The sequence below is a fragment of the Chlamydotis macqueenii genome, chromosome Z, assembly GCF_036417535.1.
Source record: "Chlamydotis macqueenii isolate bChlMac1 chromosome Z, bChlMac1.mat, whole genome shotgun sequence".
In the NCBI taxonomy this organism is placed as follows: Eukaryota; Metazoa; Chordata; class Aves; order Otidiformes; family Otididae; genus Chlamydotis; species Chlamydotis macqueenii.
The window spans coordinates 18678321-18701546 of NC_141593.1; the positions used below are offsets into that span (position 1 = coordinate 18678321).

General features: G+C 38.0%; 1 protein-coding gene across 6 annotated transcripts in view; it reads left to right on the forward strand.

Moving 5' to 3' along the window:
• GPBP1 (GC-rich promoter binding protein 1) overlaps positions 1 to 21512 on the forward strand; it is a 37394-nt gene extending 15882 nt beyond the window's left edge. For all 6 annotated transcript variants that reach the window (XM_086770107.1, XM_086770102.1, XM_086770103.1 and 3 more), the window contains 10 exons: positions 3254 to 3373; positions 9263 to 9386; positions 9865 to 10088; positions 10746 to 10812; positions 13092 to 13276; positions 14108 to 14248; positions 14737 to 14901; positions 16809 to 16993; positions 19701 to 19803; positions 20567 to 21512. In XM_086770107.1, coding sequence (XP_086626233.1) covers positions 3311 to 3373; positions 9263 to 9386; positions 9865 to 10088; positions 10746 to 10812; positions 13092 to 13276; positions 14108 to 14248; positions 14737 to 14901; positions 16809 to 16993; positions 19701 to 19803; positions 20567 to 20725 — 1416 coding nt within the window. In that variant the 5' untranslated portion in view covers positions 3254 to 3310 and the 3' untranslated portion in view covers positions 20726 to 21512. The remainder of the gene's footprint in view (positions 1 to 3253; positions 3374 to 9262; positions 9387 to 9864; positions 10089 to 10745; positions 10813 to 13091; positions 13277 to 14107; positions 14249 to 14736; positions 14902 to 16808; positions 16994 to 19700; positions 19804 to 20566) is intronic.
• The last annotated feature ends 1714 nt before the right edge of the window (positions 21513 to 23226 follow it).

Genomic DNA, 23226 nt, shown 5'->3' on the forward strand with positions numbered 1-23226 from the left:
TAGATAGTACAAATCTGAATAGAGGTTGCAAGTGTTTTGGGGGACAGAGTATGCAAAAATGTCTCTGACTGCTGGAGATAGCTTAGGTAACGGACCTGAAGAGCAGGAAAAAAGACCAAAGTCAGACCTGGTAGAAGAAACCTTTCTAGTGATGGGACGTGTTGGAGGATAATGTGTTAATCTCAGGTATTGGTCTAACTTAGTTGGAAAGCAAACAAGGAACAAACTGATGTTTGGCAACAAAACTGATCATGAAGGGTTTAAGCAGGGTAAATCCTGTACAGGCAGCAGGATGTGCGGTGTCTCGCTGACGTCCCATTCTCACTTTTTATGATCTGTTTTCAGTTTACCAAAAATACCTTCCTGAGAATGAAGAGTATCCTAGAGTTACCAAATGTTTGCCAGATCATCGAAACAGAGTTCATGCTCATAATGAAGATGTTTTTATGTTAAAATATGTTCCAGGACAAACTTGTTGGAAACATCAGAAAGCTAGCATCTGTAAGGGTATTATGAAGCCTGGTAAGGCGTAGAATCGGCAACTTAAAGCTGGGTAAGGAAGATACTCTAAAATGTAGGGTTTTTTTTTTTTTTTTTAAAGTTAATATTTCTCTTTTCCTGATCTGTTTGTGGCTGTTTGTTTCCTAATTTAATTATGGCTAGGGTATTTGTGCCTATTAGAAGTAGGTGAATAAGGTTTAATAATGAAAATACTTGATTTTCCCATGTCTAATTATCAGACTAATAATATGCGCAATCAGATGAGAGAAGGTGTTTTCTTGACTTTGGTGTGGAGGTCAGTATCCTCAATAGTTGCTTTTTGTGGTAGTTTTTAACTGTAAACCTGTGAAATTGGTCAGGTAGCATTCTAAAAATACATCTGTGCTTTTGTTGCTGCTATTTTTGTGTCAAAACTAGCTGCAAGAATTAGGTCTAAAAGAATTTTTCTTTTATGGGCTTACTGAAACTTACAACTATTCTGCTGCTGACTTTGCACTCAGAGTATTGTGTAGTTTTCGTCTGGGCCTCTGTTTTTAGCACTTCACTATACTACTTTGTAGGAAAGGGATTAGTTGGAGAACTGAGAACATGGATAAGACTTGAATCTACTTCTAGAATAATTTTTATGGGAAGAAATACACAGCCAGTATCAGTGAGCTGTGGACAAAGCGGTAAAAAACACCTTCCCAGTCCTCGGATACTTGGTGATCAAATCCTACCTGAGCCCTTGATTTATGTGCAAAAAATAAAAGGTAGGGATGTTGGTGAATTGGAAGGATAAACTCTTCATGGCAGTTGGATAACTAGTAGTGTTAGGAAGCTTGAGTCGTTTTCTAAAAACAGTAAGATGAATTTATTAAGAAATTATATTGTTAGTGCCTTTGTTGTCCCATGTCTAATAGCTGATTCACCAGTAACTTGGTAATACTTTTTGGATCCTTTTTAATGTTCTTATTCAGTATAAACCTAATCTCTCTATTACAAGACTGTAAGTATCTTAATCTGAAGATTTTGTTGTTGTGCTGGTCTTCTGGTATTGATATCTGTCTTGGTCCCTCCTAAAGATTTAATGATCCTCCTACTGGGAGTTAAGAACTGTATCTGAGGGAAGGAGAAGATTATTTTTTTTTTTCTTCCTGCAGTCTGCTCACATTTAATTTGCTGTTTCTTAATTTAGCATCTCTTGTATTGGTTCATCTGTGAACATACAGCCTTTTCTGTTTCTGTACCATTGCTGAACATGATTAATCAGTAAAAGTGAACTTGATTTCCTTTAGAAAGAGAAACCATTTTTTGTAATGGTTCAATGACTGTAGGACTTGCCTTTTTAATTTTTTTTTTTCTTTTAATTAATTTGACTTAATTGGATTCCTTAGAAAATTTATCTGGTATTTCAGTTTAGGCTAATTTTGAAGAGTGTTGGATGACTTCAACGGAATAATTGATAACAAATTATTTGGGTGGGACATACCTCTAAACTTGTCTCTATTTAATGATAGCAGATTTTGTGTATCTCACCTTACGTTTCAACTCCTGGTATTGGAGGTACTTAAAAACTTAAGTATGAGCTCATGGCGTAGAAGAGAACCAGCAACTTAATTGAGAAGTGAAGTTTAATGCTTACAAATCTGTTAGACTTCCTTTTAGAAGCTGGAACATTCTCCTCTGTCGCTGGACATCTGCAATAGCCCAGTTCAGGCCAGACTACAACAATAATTATCAGTTACCAAGTTCAGATTCCATAGTTCTTACTAGTACTTAACATTACAGCCGCCTTAGAATAAAGCGAACTACAGCTGTGCTCGGTGACTAACAGATCTGCTCTGTATTGTGCAGAGATGTGGAATACACGTTTGTTTGGTTCTCACTATAAAATGCATGTGGGTGTTTTACTGTTTTCACTAACTGAATTTCTTATAGTGTGTATATTGTACATAAAATATTTTTGTGTTATTGACAATTTTGCAGTGTCTAGCTGCAGACAGTGATTCAGATTCCCCTTATAATTCAGGCAGTGTTTCATTCAATTATTTCCTTTCTGTGCTATAGTTTAACTTCAAGTAATACAGTTCATATGGTCTTGCAGTCTCTTGCTTGCTGAGAGATCTGTTCCTACCTATGGGAAGAGCATGGGTTAGGAAAAGTATTCTTGGGTTGTAATCTTAAGCCATTACCTTCCCTTGCCCATTTTCAAACTTCAGAATTTTACTGGATTTTGACACTGTTTCTGGGCATGTATATTCTGTTTCCATTGAATCTAGAGATAATACGGCATTGGTGGTGGCCCTGAGCATCTGTTTTTTTTTTCATAAGGAGCCTTAATGTGGCCTCTGAGACTAACTTTTAGGGACTAATTAAAAAAAATTAGCTGCTTCTAGGAAGCTGATGAAATAGCTCCTGAAATCCATTCTAGATAGTACCAGAAAGTATTTCAACAAGCTGATTTTGCCACAGTTTTCTGGATCAAATCTTACAGAAGATGCTTCATCCCATTTATAAGAGGAACTAAAGGAAGGAGTGTTACAGTTGTATTTTCATGATACCTGTGACGTATTTAATTAATGTCACACTTTGGTAATAAAAGCACAAGTGTGATGCTATAAATGAGATGAGGATGGTTAGATTGTAAAGCAGATCTGTATGGGAAAAATACCAGAAAACAGAAGGGAAATAATCATCAGAACACCACAAGTGTAATCCTGTTGTAACATAAGCATCTGAAAAGTACTCATTTCTTATTTTCCATTTACAGGGACTTGCCATGAGGTGCTGAAGCCTTGTTTCATTGATTTGGAGAGACTGGACCTAAATGGCGCAGCATGACTTTGCTCCAGCCTGGCTTAATTTTCCTACTCCACCATCATCAACAAAGGTATGGTTTTTGTTGTGGTTTTGAAAAACCACTGTCATTATTAGAGAAGTCTAAATGTCCTAACCTCAGTCATAGTAAAAATGCGTATCTCTTTATGAATAGGGTGATAACAGATGATATCTAGCAAGTCTTGCTGTCATGATTTAAGTAGTTGTACCATGGTTGTCAGTCTTGTATCTTCAGAAGAGTTTTTTGCTCGAGCAGCTGAGTTCATGAAAAGCAGCATATGCCTGTCCACATTATCAGAGCTGTTGTTGGATTGATTGCTTTCATCAGGAGTTTAACATTAATTATTGTGGTTTGTCCTTAAGAAGTCCTTAAACAGAGGCATGTGCTTGATGTTCTTGCTTCTGATTTTGCTCTGTGTCCTGTAAATTTTACAGAAGTGTTATTCTGTCATCCAATTGATTAAAAAAAAAAAGTGGTTTTGAAACAGACCACCTGAAATGGTTCTTCAGTTGCTAGTGGGATGCTTGATGCTACTCGTGGAGTGTGATGCTTTCAAATAGTTATGCGTCTTCACTCTGGTTGTTTCATCTAGACTGCTGTTACTCACTTTATACAATGGGACAGTTAGCTTGGAAACAGGAAATAGCGATCTCTGAATTTTAGGATTTGTAAATATTCTAGGAAGTCCTGAATATGTCTGTCTCATAAATATTTCTTTTTTTCTGTCTTGTCCTTCTGTTTTTTTTTTTAGTTTGTTTGAATGCAGAAGCAGAGGCAGCACTGGGTATTTCAAACTCCTGTCATTTATTTCCCTATTTATAGATCTGTTGTCTTCATTGTGATCTTTTGAATGCAGTATCCACATCTGCAGCTATGAGTGGCATTGCCTTACTTTAATGTATTTAAGTAAATTCTTACTGTCTTTCATGTCCCTGGAAAATACTTAGCCGTTCTAAACTTATGGAAGGAGGCTTGTGCTATTATTAAATGCACAGTTAGCTGTCAGTTTTAGTTGTGTTCCCATTGCTTTACTTATGTATGTGTGTATACACACATACGCATTTTTTTAGTCAGTTTGTTGAATGTCCTTATTCATGTTGCTCTATTTATAGAACCATAGAACCATAGAGTCTTTCTTAGACAGTGACCTCGCTAGCTTCTTTATTTAGTACAGTCTATCAGCCAATCTCAGTTGCTGTTCTGGGAATGTTAAGCCTGTCTGTTCCAGGATGGTTCCTGCTATCTGTTTTTATTGTACTTGATTTCTGATATATTCAACTTTTTTGATTTGCCTTTTTTCCAATTTATTACATTTTCAATTGGAAAAGTAATCAGAACTTAGTTTAATATGATGTCACAGTTACAAAACAATCTTCACCACGTATTTCAGGAATCTGCTGCAAAAGCTTTACCTGCGTGCTTAAAGTTCGATATAGTGGGATAAAAGTAAGTTCCAGAACTACTCCAGTACCACTCAGATATATGTGAGGTATGGGTTGTATTTGTGACCTCATTCCTGAATTGTGGGAAATTTCATTGCAAGCAGATACTGTGGATTGTGTTCTCTTCCATAAATTCTTTGCCTCACGGAGTTTAGGTAGACTTTTCTTTAATCTATTCCAAAACTCCATAGCTGTATGCTTTTGCCATTGTAGTCTTTGTGCTTCATTGTTTGAAATGTAGCTTATTTTCTTGCATAACCTCCTCCCTCGATGATTGGTATTCTGTGATATACAGCACATTTGGATATTAAATACTTGAAAAGTCTTTTTGATCCTACCCAGTGTGTAGGAAATCTTAGTTTACAGAATAGGGCTTGTCCTGTCATTGCTCATTAGACCTGTCATTAGAAGACAGGTCTCAAATGTTGTGGCAGCGTCCTGTCCTCTCCATTACCTGGAACAGATGTTTGTTTCTGCTTCCCATATATCAACTAAGCAGCTAAAGAGAAGAGCAGATAAGAGGGATGAAGAGGAAGGGTGGGATGAGGAAGGCAAGGTGCATCATTTTTCATGCAGAATGTAGCTGGGGTGAGGCTATGGGTATGAACAACATTCAGACTTGAGGAGGAGAAACGGAACTCTACCCAGTCACTTCTTATTTCCCTGAAGAGAGACTTTTAGGATTTGCATCTTCAGGAGTGTTCTGGTTTTATTTAGTGAGGGGGGGCTATGGTGGCAGCTTCTGTAAGAAGCTGTTAGAAGTTGTTCCTGTTTGTCCAGTGGACTCGGGCAGGCCTATGGGCAAGGCTGAGCCAATTGGTAGCAGAATGTGCCCTGATAATGCCTCTGCGATAATGTGTTTAGGAAGAGGAAAAACAGGAAAAAAAAAAGGGGGGGGGGAGGAAGATGTGTGTGAGGGCAGAGAGGGGGAGGTGCGAGCCATGTGGGCCTTGCAGTCCTCACCCTCTGGACTCCCACCGGCTGGCCGTCTGGGCCCGACTGGGCTCATCCTTGCTGCAAGAAGTGGAGAGGAGATGAGATGTGAAGAGAACCTGAGAGGCGTCTGCCTGAGCCGGTTGTGAAGAATTTCTGGTGAGAGGAACGGCTGCAGACGCCAAGGTCAGTGAAGAAGGAGGGGGAGCAGTAATGCTGCTCCCGGCAGAGATTCCCCTGCAGCCCGTGGTGCAGCCCATGGTGAGGCCGGCTGTGCCCCTGCAGCCCATGGAGGCCCACGGAGGAGCAGAGATCCCCCTGCAGCCCGGGGGGGACCCCACGCTGGGGCAGGTGGATGCCTGAAGGAGGCTGTGGCCTGTGGAGGGCTGGTGCTGGGGGAGCCGTTCCTGAGGGACTGCACCCCGTGGAATAAATGACCCACGTCGGAGGAGTTTCACGAAGGACTGCAGCCTGTGGGAGGGACCCCAGGCTGGAGCAGGAGAAGAATGTGAGGAGCTCTCCTCCCGATGAGGAAGAAGCGGTGTAAAACTATGTGTGGTGAACTGACCATAATGCATGCCCATTATCTCCTCCCCTCTGTGCTGTCAGGGAGGAAGGTGGTAGAGATAATGTTAAGCCTGGGAAGAGGGAGGGGTGGGGGGGAGGTTATCTTGTTCTCTGTCTCATTGTCCGTCTGTTTTTAGTAATAAATGGTTTTCCCCAAGTTGCGTGTTTTGCCTGTAATGGTAACTTTAAGGATCTCTCCCTGTCCTTATCTCAAACCTCGAGAGCCTTTTTTCTTATATTATCTCTCCCTATTCTCTTGGAGGGTGGGGGGAGTGAGAGAGAGACTGTGTAGTCTGGTTCTGATCAGGGCTGAACTATGACAAGGAGCTTGGTTTCCTGCCTCGATCCTTGTTAGCCAAGGCTTTCCCTTACACAGGTAAAGGCTAACATTAGAAAAACCTGGTGCAGGAAGCTGGGATTCTGAATGAGCTTTCTAAATGTGACCAGTGCAGATTAGAGCTAGACTGAAATCCATCTTACCTGTTGCTGATTATTTTGTCTTAAGGATAAGCTTTTATATGATTCTCCCTGTCTCTTACATAGCAAAGTCCACCGAAGTAGCTGGGTGTCCGCTGCTCAGTATCTTTTGTTCAGGTCTGGATGCTATATTTGCATCAGTGCAGTATTGCAGTTGGGCAGATGAAAATGGGAAGGTGTTATGAATAGTGAAACCGACTTGGGATATGGACAAAACTTTTCAGAAGGGATTTCTGTAAAACATGTGGGAGGAGATTGCAGACAGGCTGGTAAGCTTACTTTTAGTTCATGTTAAGCAATAAAACTACTTCTTATACTTCAGAAATCTGTGTTGCTTGCTTTCTTGGCTGGCTGAACCTAGTCAGACGATTTCTTAACTTCCAGAAATTGCCCATAGGTTTCCTGTTGGTTACAAAGTTTACTGTCATCTCTGCCACAAGAGGCTTGATAGACTCATACCTCCATCATGTGGGGAAAATGCAAACTGCATGGTCTTTGCACACTTTAGATTCGTTATATCAAGTACAACTCAAGCACTTTATATATAAAATGCTGTCAGTTACACTTTGTGAAAATGCAGTTGTTCTTCAAAGTTCATACAAAAAAAAGAAAGTTAAAATCCAAAGGCAACATTAGGTAGGTAATTGTTGTATATAAGTAAACACATGAAGCTTTCTTCTAAAATTTCCTCTAAGATCAACAGATCTGGAGCTTTCTGAAATTTTTGGCAGCTTATTCAAAATTTGTTTATAAGAATTTATTTTTTACTTAACTATTGAGATTCATTATGATAGGTTTTGATCTACTTAGATCTTTTAATAGTTCCTTGTGTTTTTTCTGTTTTTTTTTTTTTTTTTTTTTTTTTTTTCCTCTCCAAGTTTGTCAAGGAAGTAATTTACTTACCATGTCTCAAATTGAGAGGGAAATCCCTTTCCATTTGACTTCTGCATGGTTTCGAAATACCTGCTTTGTATTTTAAACATATCTGTTGCTTTCTTGTGTTTGAATTTTAAGCAGTGAATTTTGAACAGCACCTTGAGCTCTGGTAGGTCATTGTCAGTAGAACTCGGGTATCATTTTTTGTGTGTTAGTCTCTTAATTTTGCAGGAGAGGAATGAGAAGAAAGAAATAATTTTCTTCAACATGTTTTCCAGAGTAGTTAAACCTATTACTATGATTTTGTGTTTGTTTTTTTTTTTTTTCCCCCTACTCACTTTAATCAGTAGAGTACTTTTAAATACCAGTGTAGCTTGATTAGACGTTACTGGGTAATAACTACTGAAATAAACCTGAGGCTTTCATTTTCAGACATGCACCATTACTGCTGTACTCTTTTTCCTGAACGTTACTCATTCTGGAGAGGGAGTGAGCTTCAGGCAGCAAAGCTGGTACTCCCTGGAATCATTAAGCTTAGTTTGCTGACATAGTACCTTTCCACTGAGCTGTGTATTTATGCATTTGGAGATATTATGGCCCTGGGATGTGTTGGATCTCTTGTCCATTGTATTGCACATGTACATGTTTGTGCGCAGTAAGGCTGGTGGGAGGGAAGGGGACTTTGCTTCAACTGCTTCGAAGTAGCAGGGAGGTGCTTGGTAACACAGCCCTATTCTGTCGCTCACTGGGAGATGTGTGGTGTGTGCAGCAGTAAGGCTTAGCACTACTTCTGCAGAATGAAAATTTATTTTTAAATTTTAAAGGTGTAGCAGTGTAAGTGCTATAGTGTTAAAATAGTAAAGCTAGATAGAAGTAATAGGGAAGACAGCTGCTGTAAGGCATGATCTTTTTTGGTTTAAGTCCCTTAGGTATGAGTTCTAGTCGGGGTATATTTTGGTTTCTGAATGCTATTCTCAATATAAGGTTTTAGTTTATAAAGTACTCCCTACTGATATATTAAAAATGTACTTTAAAATTTCTACAGTGCCTGCTTATTAGATGATAATTTGAAGTGTATTTATGAATCATTACACTTCTGACTCTAGGTTTTATTTGTATTTCGTAATGAGTTGCCTTTGCCGTGTTAAGTTACAATGACAAGGCTAAGAAACTGGGTCTCTTGAGTACAGCTGCCTCTGGTGGCAGTGACCCCTCGCTTTCTATGGAATGCACATATGTAGTCAAATTAAGATCCTAGACTTCTTTTCTGCCTTCCAAACTGTGATCTCCTGTCCTTTCCTACCTTTGCAAAATATTTCCTTTGCTGCAACACATGTCACTTGTGCTCTGTTCTGCTGTCAAAACAGAACAGGCACGTAGGGTTTTTACCTTGTGTCACAAGCATGGTTCTCAGTGCTGTTTCAGTGTCCTGGAGCGGAAGATACAGCTTCCGCTTTGCTAGCATGGGAGATGGTGGCATAGCTCTGAACATATGCATACTTGAGGACCGCTGTTTTATCTGTCATTCATAGTCCTTTTAAAAATGCATGTTATGTACCATGAGTAATGTGCATGTTACAGTTCTGGTAATTCAGTTTTGTTATTAGTCACATATCTCAGGTCTACTGCTTGTGCTCATTTGCAGTCATCGCTGAACTTTGAGAAACACTCTGAAAATTTTTCATGGACAGAAAATCGTTATGAAGCAAATCGCAGAAGACACAACTCTTCAGATGGTTTTGATCCTAACATTGGACGGCCTAATGGAGGTATAACTTAGCTTTCATGGAACATCTTGACTATGTTTACATCTTTGCTTTGTAGCACCCTGGCTAGAAAAAAACCAGTCTGATAATAGTTTAATTGTTATTCCATAGTAAAATAGAGGTAGTGGAAAGACGGATCTGGGAGAGGATGTGATGACTAAGGGTTGATTAGAGTAGTGTGATTCCAGGTGTATTTCTCTTAAGAACAATAAGAGTGTAGAGTTAATATTCTAGACAACAACATATAAATGAACAGCTGAAAAAGGAGGTTGACTTTATGTTGGACTGCTGTCCTCTTTCTTTGGCACTTTTTGTAAGATTCTTCCCTGCTGCTTATCTGAATGAAACTTAAGTTTGCTATGCTATCACATCCCAGAGTATAGAGGTGCTTATTTAACGTCTTGTAACAATTTTGCAAAAGTAGAATGTTCTTTTAAAATGATTTGTAATTATGTTTATTTTTAAAATTTAAAAATCTAAGGGCATTTTGCGAGAAAAGAGAAGAATAGTTGGCGTTCACAAGGCAGAAATGGTACAGAAAATATAAGTCATCGTGGGGGATACCATGGCGGAGTTTCCCGTGCTCGTGCCAGCACTTTGCACTGTGGAAAAGGACAAGGACTGCATGAAAAAAGTGTACCTGATAATGAAACTGGGAAAAAGGAAGACAAAGAAGTACCCAAACAATTTGAAGCTGAGGATTTTGTAAGTTAATTATAATTATAATAAACAAGGTTTCATTGTTTCTGCAAGTGCCATTTTGTCCATTACAAGCTACTTCATGACATTTCACCAGTTTCAGATCGTCATGTAAGGCCTCACCCTTCCCGTAGGTAAGAGGGTGTTTGTCATTTGCCCACTAACTTGTTTCTCCTCTTATATCCAGTTTTTATCATTATACCTTTATTATTGTGACTTAAGTGTTTAAGTGAAACTACATTTAGGTTCCAGTTTAGTGTGGTATGTGTATGTATTAAATTCTACACGATTACCTTACTGGATATTTGAAGTACTAACAGAGTGATTTTTCTGCCAACGGCCCTTGGAGAGTCCATGCTTCAACCTAGAATTGTGGGATGTAAGAAAAGGGTGAGGTTCCTCTTTGAAGAACTGTATCTTGCTGTTTTTTGCTTTCTCTGGACAGTTCATATAATAGAATTGACTGCTGCCTGAGATGTTTTGTTGGAGAAAAGAAACAAGTTAGCATTTACCTATTTGGGTCGCAGAGGGAAGTGTCTAGTTTGTCCCCATCTAGAAATTTTTCACAGTAGAGGTCATACTGTTGATATTACTGTGATTCTTTATTTCATTGGTCGCAGAATTCAAGACATTTTTTTTTGTAATGATAAAACTTTATTTCAGCCATCTTTGAACCCTGAATATGAGAGGGAACCAAACCAGAGTAAATCTTTCGCTGCAGGTGTGTGGGGTGAGTATTTTTGATGTTTTTAAATGTAAAACTGTGTCAGAGATCTGAAGTTGTTTTATTTGAAACATAGGATTTTTTTTTTTTTTTAGAATTATAAAGGTGTAGATTTAAATTATAAAGGTATAGACTGAAATTGAGGAAACTTCAATCTTCTTCTGTTTGAATATAAATCTGTTGATCTGTAAGAGAGTGGGCTCTGAACTAAACTGTAGTCGGGGATTGTTTTCTCATCTCTACCTGATTAAATTTGACTACCACTTTACAACCCTGTAGTCAGTTGTTCATCCTGTAAAGGGTGGCAACTTTAAACTGCACAAGTTTTAAAGTAGTAATTATAACTTTTCTCTTTATGAAGAAATAACTTTAAGTATAAAAGGTACTACCTGAACTGTTGCTAATACTGAGATCTGAAAGTTGTTACTCATTTTAAATGGTGCTTTAATTTGCTGATTCTTTTTCTCATACTTTCCTAGTATGTTTTGCACTCTTAAAGATCTAGCCCAACCCCTCAATATAAACATCCAGTTGCTAAGAGCTTTTGTGGGAGCCTAAGAGCTAAGAGCTTTTGTGGGCAATTTTTCAGTTTTGTGTATTTAGCAGCTTTCATGTGAAAGTCAGGAAATACAGTTATCTTTCAGTAAAAGACCAGCAATAACTAAATTCTTTCCTAAGCAAATTGGGAAAAATTACATAGCAATTTGAGTGTTTTGCAACCTTTGGAGCGCTCTGGCTGTGGCTACTGCATGATGTGGCTCGCTTTGATCTGAAGGAGAGCAAACTTCCCAGACTTCTGGGATATCACTCTTTACAAGCAAAGGAAGGAACAGTTCTGTTAGCTACATAAAATCACAGAATGGTTTGGTTTGGAAGGGACCTTTAAAGATAATCTAGTCCAACCACTAAGCTACAACGCAGTGGCTTGTTACAATTTACAACTTGGTGTCTTACTTTATTACAGCTCTGCTATTGCAAACCTTGTTTTGTAATAGAAAAATGGGTAGGGTATTTAAAATATAGTATATGATGACTGTCTATGAAGTAGAAATGCTTACAGAGAGAAGAGATAATCTTGGAAAAGGTTGTTAATGCAGGATTGGAATGTGTGTGCAAAAAAAATAATTAGTCTGTTTTTTCACTTTTTGAAAATTTTAGAACTTTTTAATACATGTTCTTTAAAACTGTTAAATTTAAGTTCTTAGTATGACAGCTGACTGTATGTCTTTTAATTAGTGCTCTCTAGAACATGGAAGTGTTGTGTCATGTTCTGTTATGTCCATCTGAGGCATGGAGATAGAGAAACTGGTCATTGCTGTGGTGTCGTCATGCACATCTCTTGCCTCACGTTTATAGAGCCTCGGTGTGGAGCATTTGGCTCTAACTGAGCTGCTAGTAAATTTATAAGTAATTATTCTTTTAGTAACCTTAAAGATCAGAAAAGTGAGAAAGCTCATGGATGAAGATGAAGACAGTTTAATAGGTAAAACAAAAGCTGCGCACACAAGCAAAGTAAAATAAGGAATTAATTTGCAGCTCCCTGTTGGCAGGCAGGTGCTCAGCCATCTCCAGGAAAGCAGGGCTTCATACGAGTAACAGTTACTTGGGAAGACAAACACCACAGCTCTGAACATCCTTCCCTTCCTTCTTCCCCCAGCTTTATGTGCCAAACATGTCACATTGTGTGGAATATCCCTTTGGTCAGCTCGGATCAGCTGTCCCAGCTGTGTCCCATCCCAGTTTCTTGTGTGCCACCAGCCTCCTTGCTGCTGGGGTGGTGTGAGGGTCAGAAAAGGCCTTGACTCGGTTTAAGCACTGCTCAGCAAAAACTAAAACTTCTCTGTATTATCAGCACTAATCCAAAGCATAGTCCCATATTAGCTCAATCTCAACCAAAACCAGCATAAAGAGAAATACTATCTTTTGAAGATCAGGTAACTGTCAACAGCTTATTGTACTTAGGTTTTAGATTTGCGAACAAGAACTGTTCTTTGAAGAATATCTTTACTTGGTAAAAATAAAATTCTTGTGTTGCCAGGTGATATAGTTTACAAATGGTGGTTGTAGAAAATGGAACAGAACCTGTACTTACGCAGGTTTGTATAGTATGTTGTTTGTGGAACTAACACTGAACTAAGTTCCTGATTTATGCCTGTTTGCTGTGGACCATATGGCTGTCCAGTAACTTATGAACTAGAAACTTAAGATTGTATGCACATGCATACAGATATATGTACGTATATATATACACACATGCACTTCTTCAACTTTTTTTTTCCTTCCAGAATACCCTTTGAATCCTAAATCTAGATCTCCAAGAATGCTGGTCATTAAAAAGGGCAGTACAAAAGAACTGCAGATATCTGGATTCCCAGTAGTAGGAAGTCTTCATTCACAGCCAGTAAGAAACGGAACTGGCATGAGTGTTTATAAAGGATTAGTTCCTAAACCTGTCACTCCACCTGCAAAGGTGAGTCTTGGATACTGGTGGCATGACCAAGATGCTGAAAAGAATCTTGCTGTAATTCTGAATGTAGTTATTTAATCCTTGAGAATACTCTTCATAGAGTATTATACTTTCAGCTCTTGCTAAGTGCAGCACACCCCAGAAGTGAATGGGGGCAACTTTTTCTCGTATTTCTTTTTAAACTGTACTGTAATTGGATCTTGCCTTGTTCCTCATTTACCTTTTTTTGAGAAGTGCAAGAGCTGTCTAAGAATGAAAAGGATATTTTTATCTTTTGGAATAGCAATACTGGAACAGCAAAATATATATTTTGTATATATTATTTTTAACAGAAAAATAGATACCTAGTGGGAGGATGTAGTTGGCATAAATATACCTTCAGGGCTTATCCCAGTTCTAATGATGTTGCACCCTGTTAGTGTCATTCTAGTCCCTTTCCAAGTGCAACTTCCTATGTTCATATTTTGATTTTTTGTTTCAGGAATTTTTCTGTGCTCCTGAGAGCATATGATGGAGTGGTTCTTAACTGTCTAACATTCTACATTAAAAACACTACTTTCAGCTGTTGAAGACTCATATTTTGATTCTTAGTATCTTGAATATGAAGGTCTTCATTGTTTTGAAATTTTACTCTTTATGTAAGAAGTATAAACAGTACTTTTGAGAGGATTAATTGTTCATAAACAGTCTCTTTTCCACAAGAAAACAGGTGCTTGCACTAAATTAGGGTTGTAGTTGTGGTTTACTTTTGCTTAACCCTTTTTCTAAAGATTCTTTAAAATAATCCTATTGTAGTTAATGACTTTTAAAATTTCTGTTTTCATTTTTGTTTAGCCTACACAGTGGAAAAGCCAAGCAAAAGAAAATAAACTTGGGAATCCATTTCCTCATGAGTCTACATATAGTGTTGGCAATTTCAGTCCTTTCAAATCGACTGCCAAGGCGTTTACTGTATCACAAAATTCAGTGAAAGAGGTAAAGCAATGTCTGTAGTTTTTATCAAATCCATAAAACACTTAAATTGGTCAGATAAGAGGATCAGTAAGTTTTATGCAAAATTATGTTAAATAAGTTGTTTTGGGAAGTTAATGTGTGAGAGAGCAATGTGAAAGGCACGTCACTGGCCCTTAAGTACTGTACGATTTGCTTTGTGGGTTTGATTTGGAGTAAAAATGGTGCATTAGGAAGTATAACCTGGTAGAATTAAACTTCAGAACTACTTACGGTGTGATACACTTCGGAAGGTCCACTGTTCATTAGCAGTGCTCTGTAAATCTCCATCTCTGGGTTTACGTTTAAGAACTGTGTATACTAAAATACAAATATCTACCTTCTGCTTTTGCGTGTGGATATACATGAAACCTGAAACTACAGGTGCCAGGGAGTTGTTTTGTCTTTCATTCAAAGCTTTTTAAATTAATACATTTCTAATATTTTTTTCTTTTTCTGACTTCCTGCATTAGTGTAATCGGTCAAATTCTTCATCTCCTGTTGACAAAGTTGGTCAGCCTCGTTTAACAAAATTGACAAGAATGCGGACTGATAAGAAGAGTGAATTTTTGAAAGCATTGAAACGAGATAGAGTGGAAGAGGAGCATGAAGATGAAAATCATGCTGAGCAAGAGAAGGTAGTTTTGTTCATTTGTATTCAGAGACTTGAAAAAAAAGAAGCAGTACTTGTGTACATTGCTCATAAAAATAAGATTGACTTTTCTGACTGTTCCTATTTCAGGCAAAATAAAACTTACTGTAATGGGACTGTACAACGTAGCTGTATGTGTGAGTTAAGAAAGGTCTGCATCTTTCTTTTGGGCATTCTGTGGCTGTGTGTCCTAAGATGAACGTTGAGAGTAGTGTCATTGATGTGTGTGTATAAGAAATGCGCAAGGATTTTAAGATTAAAAATACATTAGGAAACATTGTCTTGAGCTTCACAATTCTGAAAATAGCATGTGAACTTGGTAGGGTTTTCTGTCCTGAAACTGTCTTGAGTTTGTAATGTCTTTGATACATATATGAAATATATTTGCTTGACCCATTGTGCACAGCTGATATTCAGAAGGAAATGTATTTAAAAAAAAAGGACTGCTTTTCATAGTAGAAGTTGTAATGTCCTTGAACAGGTGTATGTAACATGTAGCCTGGAACAGTAGCTAAGTGTGTGCTTTCTTTTCCTGCTGTTGTTGTTTCACTGACAGGAATGAAAAGATGTTAAACAAATCATGTAACTAATAGTTACCCTACTTCCAACGTTCATTTTAATGATCATCAGTAGAAGGCATAGCATGCAACTGAGTGGATGGGGAGATAACTGCACAAGTCTTCTGTAACATGGTCTTGTTGATGGAATTTTTAAGGCTTGCAGTAAAATATGTCACATCTGAAATAACGAGACAAATAATGATCAGCAGCTGAGTTATGCTTGGAAGAAGCTGTTTTGTCCTATATGTATTAAAATTGTGTAATACTTTTGTGAATTTTATTTGATAATCTAAGATATGTATGATTGAAGAGCTGAATGTATGTTTACTGGGATACTTGTTCTTAAGAAATTCTTGCTAAGCATTCTAGAAGTTCTGGAAGTAGACAACATTGAGTGTGAGGGAAATGATGATGATGGTCTTGATCCTGGACTCTGAAGTATGGTTTCTTACAAGTGTAAAACTGGCTGACTGAGCAATTGCCTCCTGCTATGGATAATGCTGTTACGTGTCCAATTTAGGGATCTTGTTGTCAAAAGGATGTTAATTAGGTAATGATCGTACTCTCCTCTTTGTTTTTACAGTTGGTAAGAACTCTGAGGCTATTTGACTCCTTACTAAATAAGAACTACAGTTTGCTGAATGAGTAGACTAAAATGAAACATCTCTGATTTATAGGATTAAAGAGCTTTTAATGTTTGAGTGAACCTGAACAGTCTGCTTTCTCAGTAAAGGTTCTTCCTAGGTCTTGTTTCATGCTTAGTAAATTACAGTTGCTGTTAACAACAGTCTGAGAAGCTCTGTAGTGAATGCAAGTGTGTAGGGGAAGCTGTTGTCTGCACTCAAAGAGCAGTATCTAATCTTTCTTACTTGCGGCAGATGAATTTTCTGCTTGAGGTATGGTGGCTGTGACCTGCCCCTTATACTAAGTAAACTTGAAAACTCATATGCTTTCAAACTTCTACTGACACACGTGGTTCTAGTATTTAATTAGGAACCTTGTTTGTAAGTTCAACAGATAATCTATTATTTCTGCAATTGTGAAAGGCAGCCTAAATAAGTTATTTTAAGAAATGTTTGAAAGTTCATAGAAAAAAGTTTGAGGCAGAGTATGCTTTCTACATTACTCCGTCAGTGGCATAACTTAAGATTTCTGTAGTATCCAGGATTGCAAACTCCAGAAGTATGAACAGAATTAACCCCAAAGTAGTACAGAGCGTTTCTGTTTAAATTTAATTTAAGTTAAACAGAGTAACTGAATTGCAGGACTCGCAGACATCTACTCGTGAATGGAATTTACTTTTAAACTTTTAACATATTATTATTTTTAACAGGATGATGAGTCCTTTAACTTGCGTAACAGCAACAGTCCTCATCATGAGAGAGACATAAACCGAAACTTTGAAAATGAAATTCCACAGGAGAATGGCAATGCTTCAATTACGTCTCAACAGATCATTCGATCTTCAGCTTTCCCTCAGGCAGATGTTCTTTCAAGCTCACTTGAGGCAGAGCATAGGTACGTACTTTATATAATACAAAGAGTATTCCTTCATGGTGCATGAGCACATCATAAATTCTTACTAGTTCAGAAGTCACAATCTGAAAACTGAGAACACATAGAATGAGTACCGTCAAAGTTCAACTTTCAGACAAGTACTAGTTTAACATGGAGCATACTTTGTTTCTACTAGACCTGCATACTGACTTAAACTTGTGTTACTAAAAATTTGATGGGTTTCCTTATAAAGAAACAAAGCAAACTGCATAGTGATTTCAACCGTCTGATTTTGATCTGTATGTATAGGAGGAACAATGCGTGTAATTGCTATTTGTATTAATAATACTTCAAATGCTGTATCTTATGTAAAGCTCCAGTGATTTTTTTTTGCTGGGAAATCACAGCTTGGTCTGGAGATGAGCTTGTCATAAGCTCTGTCAGATTCTTACTGTTCGTAGCAACTACAGAATTGCAGTGATAGATTAGAATGTTGTGGGTTTTTTGGTGGTTTTTTTTTGTGATAGGTTATATGTATACATTGGACTAGAAAACTTTCCCTTTTGTAGTACCTGTAGAGGAAATTTTTGTGACCTCTTATCCCTCGTGAGTATGAAAAGTCAAATGCCTTTTTGACTCTCTTCCTTTTTTTCCACCATTGACTATGGAGACAGAAGTCTTTGGCCACTAGAGGCTGCTGCTAACGATTTTTCAACTAGGAGTCAAATCTAACTTTCATTTGTCAATTCAAATTACTTTAGTGTTCATGGGATTTCTGGACAAGTGTCTTTCCTTTGTGGTGTTCTAGAGAGGTTCTGTCTCCGTACTGTCCCAGCCCTTTGGCTGTGACCTCTGCACGCATGTAGATAGATGTTATAGTAAGCCTTTTTTGTGGTAAATTTGACTTGAAGTGACCAGCTTAACTCACAGGACATTTATGCATACATAGTAACAGTATTGATGCATCTTGTACAAAATATTTCTTGGACTTCCCTTCTACTGGGGAAGTTTCCAACATGCAGCCATCCTCTTGGTGTAAATTTTCTAATCCGAAGTTTAATTTTTTTACACAGTTCACACTTTTGAGCATTTTAAAGCCTAGTGTTGCTCTAAAGGGACGGCAGTCCTGCTATAACTTCAGATAATGTTGCTTAAAAGCTCATTAGTCGTTGCCCTAAATTTTATTTACATTAACAGGAGCTCTGTAGTTATTCACTTTACTGTACATAATACTGTTAACATCTTTTGCTTACAGTAAAACTTTCTAACTCAAATTACTGTTGCCAAAAATAAAACTTATCATTGAACTGCATTTAGCATTGCAGGTCTTTTTCTGTATGTCTATACAAATGCACATATTCTCTTAAAAGAGAGTTTTGGATGACTTGCATATTATTTCTGCTGCTTCTTAGGATTTGATTGTTCCTGGCTGTCACATTGTCCAGTTTGGTCTAACTGCTAGAGAGGATGTAATTTCCATTTCTGTTACTGTCCTGTTAAGTTTTTAAAAAGAGAGTAGTGCTGTTCTTCCCTTCTCCTACAGTTCCAGGCTTTTATTTTGGTTTTAACAACAGTCATTGATGTTACTGGTCACCTGCTAGTTTGCTCAATGCACGTTCATTATATTGAGACCTAGAGCTTTTTGTGGGGAGAGTTATGTTGAAGGGCATTTTTTGCTGGGATCTGGCTAAATGAAGTACCTGGCACATGACATGAACTGTAAGTTTGTCTCACTTCCTTGTTTTAGTATATTCACCATTTTTCAACTCCAAGTGTCAGTTTCTTGTGTCGATTCTGGCATATACTTTAGAAACCTCTTTATTTTCTTGTGAAATAACTTTAACCTCCTTTAACATTTAAGGTCAACAGGCACATGGTTTACTTGAAGAAGATGCTAATCCTTTTGGCAAAAACTTTGCAGTGGGAAAACTTGCTGTCTTCATTGTTAAATGTCACAGTGTCTTCACCCTCAGATAACCCCTTTTTTCAGTGCCTTCACATGTAAAACCACTTTCTTCCTGCTCAGATGCTGCTGTCTCACTTTTGGCACTAGCTAAAACATGTTGATATCTTTGGGTATCTCAAACTTAGTCATGAGAGGATTGTGTCCCTTGTTTCCTTTCCTCCCCTCATCCCAAAACTCTTAATTGTAGTCTCTGCTTAAATATCAGCATCTGCTGTTGGGTGAGACTGTTGCAAAGAAGCCTGTCCTGGCTGTGACATTAGCATGTGCTAGAAAAAAGAAACCGTATGAGACCATTGCATCCAGAATTGGTTCCCATGGAGGGACACCACCACTATTCCTCATGGCTACTCTGTTATCCAGGATGTGCTGTGGTTTCCCTCAGTGTGAGTCTTTGTCTCTTCATGCCATTTTCAAGGGACTACACTGCTGCTTCACCAGAGCAATTATGCAAAGGAAATACATTCTCACTCTTCCGCCTGATACGGATTTCTTGCCTTAAAACGAAGGTACCACAGTACCAGTTTTTTACCACATGTAGTGGTAAACCAGGGTCATCTGTGAAAGACCTGAGAACTTACCAGCTTCTATGTTTTGTATATCTTCTCTAAGGCTTTTAAGCTACTTTCATGTAAGAATTTATTTTTTTAAAATATGGACTGATTAATCCATTTGTTACAGATCTTCACACGTATATGTAGGCAGAACTTGAAATGTCTGTGTGTGTGTAGCAAATTCCTTAATGTTGTCCTTTTTAATTTAAAGGTTGTTAAAGGAGATGGGCTGGCAGGAAGACAGTGAAAATGATGAAACATGTGCTCCACTAACAGAAGATGAGATGAGGGAGTTCCGAGTCATTAGTGAGCAGGTAACACTAAGTTGATATTCTGTTATCTACTTGTAGGTGGCTACCCTAAATGTTGACTTTTGAGGAGGATATGCAGTAATTTTGATCATTAGGGATATTACTGTTTCGGTACCATTTTGATATTGTGCTTTTGGAAGAACAGTTGTTTTAAAAAGATAGAGGACCGGTGCTTATTGTAGGTAAGGCCTATTCTCAAAGTATCTCAAAATATCAAGGGAAGGGTAAGGGAGAGCTTCTGAGTAGTTTCAGCATTTCTGGCAGTAGAATTGTACAGGCGTTCCAGCTCCTCAGCTTACCCTGGGAGGGGAAAGGAAATTTTGTCTCAAAGTTTTTATGCAGTTTTCTTAGTTTTCCAAGATCTGAGTTGTCTCTGTTAGAAGTTGAGAGACATTTAATTCACTAGTAACAAAGTCTGAAAAGGCAATCTTTTTTTTTTTTTTTTTTTTTTTTTTCTTGTTTTACTTTTTACATTAGAGGTGTTGTAGATACTGGACGGTGTCAGTGAGGAGGAGCTGGAAGGGAGAATCCTGTGCAATATTAAATCTTGGACATTTGTTATTTCCGTTAGTTTAGCCACACATGTATTAATTAGAGCATTTGGAATATTGCAGCTCTTTAATCCTTGGCTTATTGCCCAGCCTCTGAGCTATGTGTGGAAGTGCAGTAATTCCTTTCTTGTTGCAGAATGAAGAGATGAAGATGTAAAGATTGTTGTGTTCAGCTTTTTTTTTTTCTCTAACTACATCTTGTTTTCCCATTTCAGTTACGAAAAAATGGCCTTCGTAAAAATGGCATTTTGAAAAATGGCCTCATCTGTGACTTTAAATATAGCTCCTGGAAAAACAGCAGTTTCAAACTTGCTCTGGAGAATGAGGATTCTGAGACGAGCAGCAGTGATACATCAGATGATGATGATGTGTGAAGACTTCTGTAACATCTGTAGAAGCCTATTTTGATCTTGTGAAAATTTGGGGATGTCTTTAAAAAAAAAAAATTCTAATTTATGGTAGTAACATACCCACTAGAGGAAGAATTATGGGACTTTTCTCTGAAGAAAGCAAGGAATGTTGAGTTGGGTGTATTGAACATTACTATAATTTCTTTGTAAATGAATGTCATAGAATGAGGACTTGGGTTGACCCAGCATTGACTTTCTTCATCACTGAAGCATTTCTGACTAGCAATGTGACAATGTAACAAATCAGACTTTCTCATTTAATAATAAAAACAAAGAATTGTGTAATGTCTTGCAAAGCTTCTGTCTTAAAATGTCCAAGTCTATATGGAAAAAAAAGGCAGCTTAACACAGTGTTTTGCCAAATTATTTCTTTCTTACAATGGAAATCCTTTAGTCTGCTGTGTACGCAAAAAGGTCAATGTAGCACGTTGGCCAAAATGAGCAAAGTGCACTAAAACTCTTTTCCTTAATTGAGCTGTTGTACTGTTCTAATTCCTCCACACCTAACTGCTCTTTAGCTGTTTGTAGCATAGTCATTATTAACAGCAAAAGAAATTGATGTCACCGTTCCAAATTTCTAGAACTAACCTTTAAGTTGAAAGCTTTATGGGGTATTGCAGGACCCAGTGTTGTCACAGTGAACACATTTGTTATGGGAAAACAAGCACTGTGATTTTACTATTCACATGGAGAAAAATAATTACATTGGCTGGATTTGTCCACTACATGGAAAATAAACTGATTTACAGAGTATTGTCTCAGTGCATAGCGTCAAGGCTATTGTCTTTAAACCTGGTGAGTTTTGTTTGCATTTATGTTAAATGTACTCTGGCAACAGTGACTGCGTTTCAGAATGAGGTAAAAATATTTTCATTGCAAGATCTTGCTTTCATAGCAGTGGAAGTATATCAGTGCAATAAGCACCTGTTTTACTTTACGTCAAATTATTCTTGATGATTATGCATTGAAAAAAACAATATTATTTGTAATTTTATTTGATTCACTTTAGTTCTTTGTTTTCCACAGGGTTGCACAAACTATCTAGCATTAATTCATAAGCACAACTGCTCTTGGTGATGCCACGTACGTTTATTACATAGCTTTATATATACACGTAGACATTGCCTCTTCAAGATATTTTTGAATGGGACTATTTCTTAGAGTAAGTAATTTTCAATTTAGAACTCTAAAACAAAGATATTTATAAAGCTGACATTTATGTCCATATTTAACTTCTTTAGGAAAAAAAAACATTTTTATAAGGTGGCATCTATCGCTTTTGGGCCAAAGATGATATGTTTCTTCTATTTTTTTTATTAGTTTAAATAAAGATTTCTATTGAAGAGGTCAGGTTTTGTCTTGGAATAGGCATGCAGATGCAAGGTCCTGCATGTGGGTTGTGGCAATCCCAAGCACAAATACAGGCTGGGCAGAGAATGGATCAAGATCAGCCCTGAGGAGAGGGATTTGGGAGTGATAAACTCAACATGAGCCGGCAATGTGCCCTTGCGGCCCAGAAGGCCAACCACATCCTGGGCTGCATCAACAGGACCGTGCCCAGCAGGTCGAGGGAGGTGATTCTGCCCCTCTACCCTGCTCTGGTGAGACCCCACCTGGAGTACTGCATCCAGTTTTGGAGCCCCCAACATAAGAAGGACATGGACCAGTTGGAGCAGGTCCAGAGGAGGGCCATGAAGATGATAAAAGGGCTGGAGCACCTCTCTTACGAGGACAGGCTGAGAGAGTTGGGGCTGTTCAGCCTGGAGAAGAGGAGGCTCCGGGGAGACCTTCCAGTACCTCAAGGGGGCCTACAGGAAAGATGGGGATAGATTGTTCAGTAGGGCCTGTTGTGACAGGATGAGGGGTAATGGTTTCAAAATAGAGGGAGTTAGATTTAGATTTGATAGAAGGAAAAAATTTTTTACAATGAGGGTTGTAGAACACTGGAACAGGTTGCCCAAAGAGGTGGTAGACACCTCATCCCTGGAAACATTCAAGGCCAGGCTGGATGAGGCTCTGAGCAACCTGATCGAGTCGGGGATGTCCCTGCTCCTTGCAGGGGGGTTGGACTGGATGCCCCTTGAGAGTCCCTTCCAACTCTAACCATTCTATGATTCTATGTTCATGTAGTTAATTTTGACACAGTGTATTGAAATACTTCATTTTCTTGTGTAAATTTAAGAGGATAAAAAATTTTTTTTTTTTTTTTTTTTTTTTTAAAGAGAAAGCTGCCATATCAGTAATGAAGACTTTGCTACTTGTATGTCTTGCACACCTTTCTCCTTCTCCTTCCCCTCCTGTGTGTTTTGGTTTTTTTTTTTGTTTTTTGTTTTTTGTTTTTTTTTTTACTGATTTTGACACCTTGGTGTAGTCTATTCTGGTTTTGGTTCTCACATCCTATGAGCAAGTTCTTCTGCCTATTGTAGTTACTTAGTGGTATGCGAATACACTGTTTTTCTTAGTAA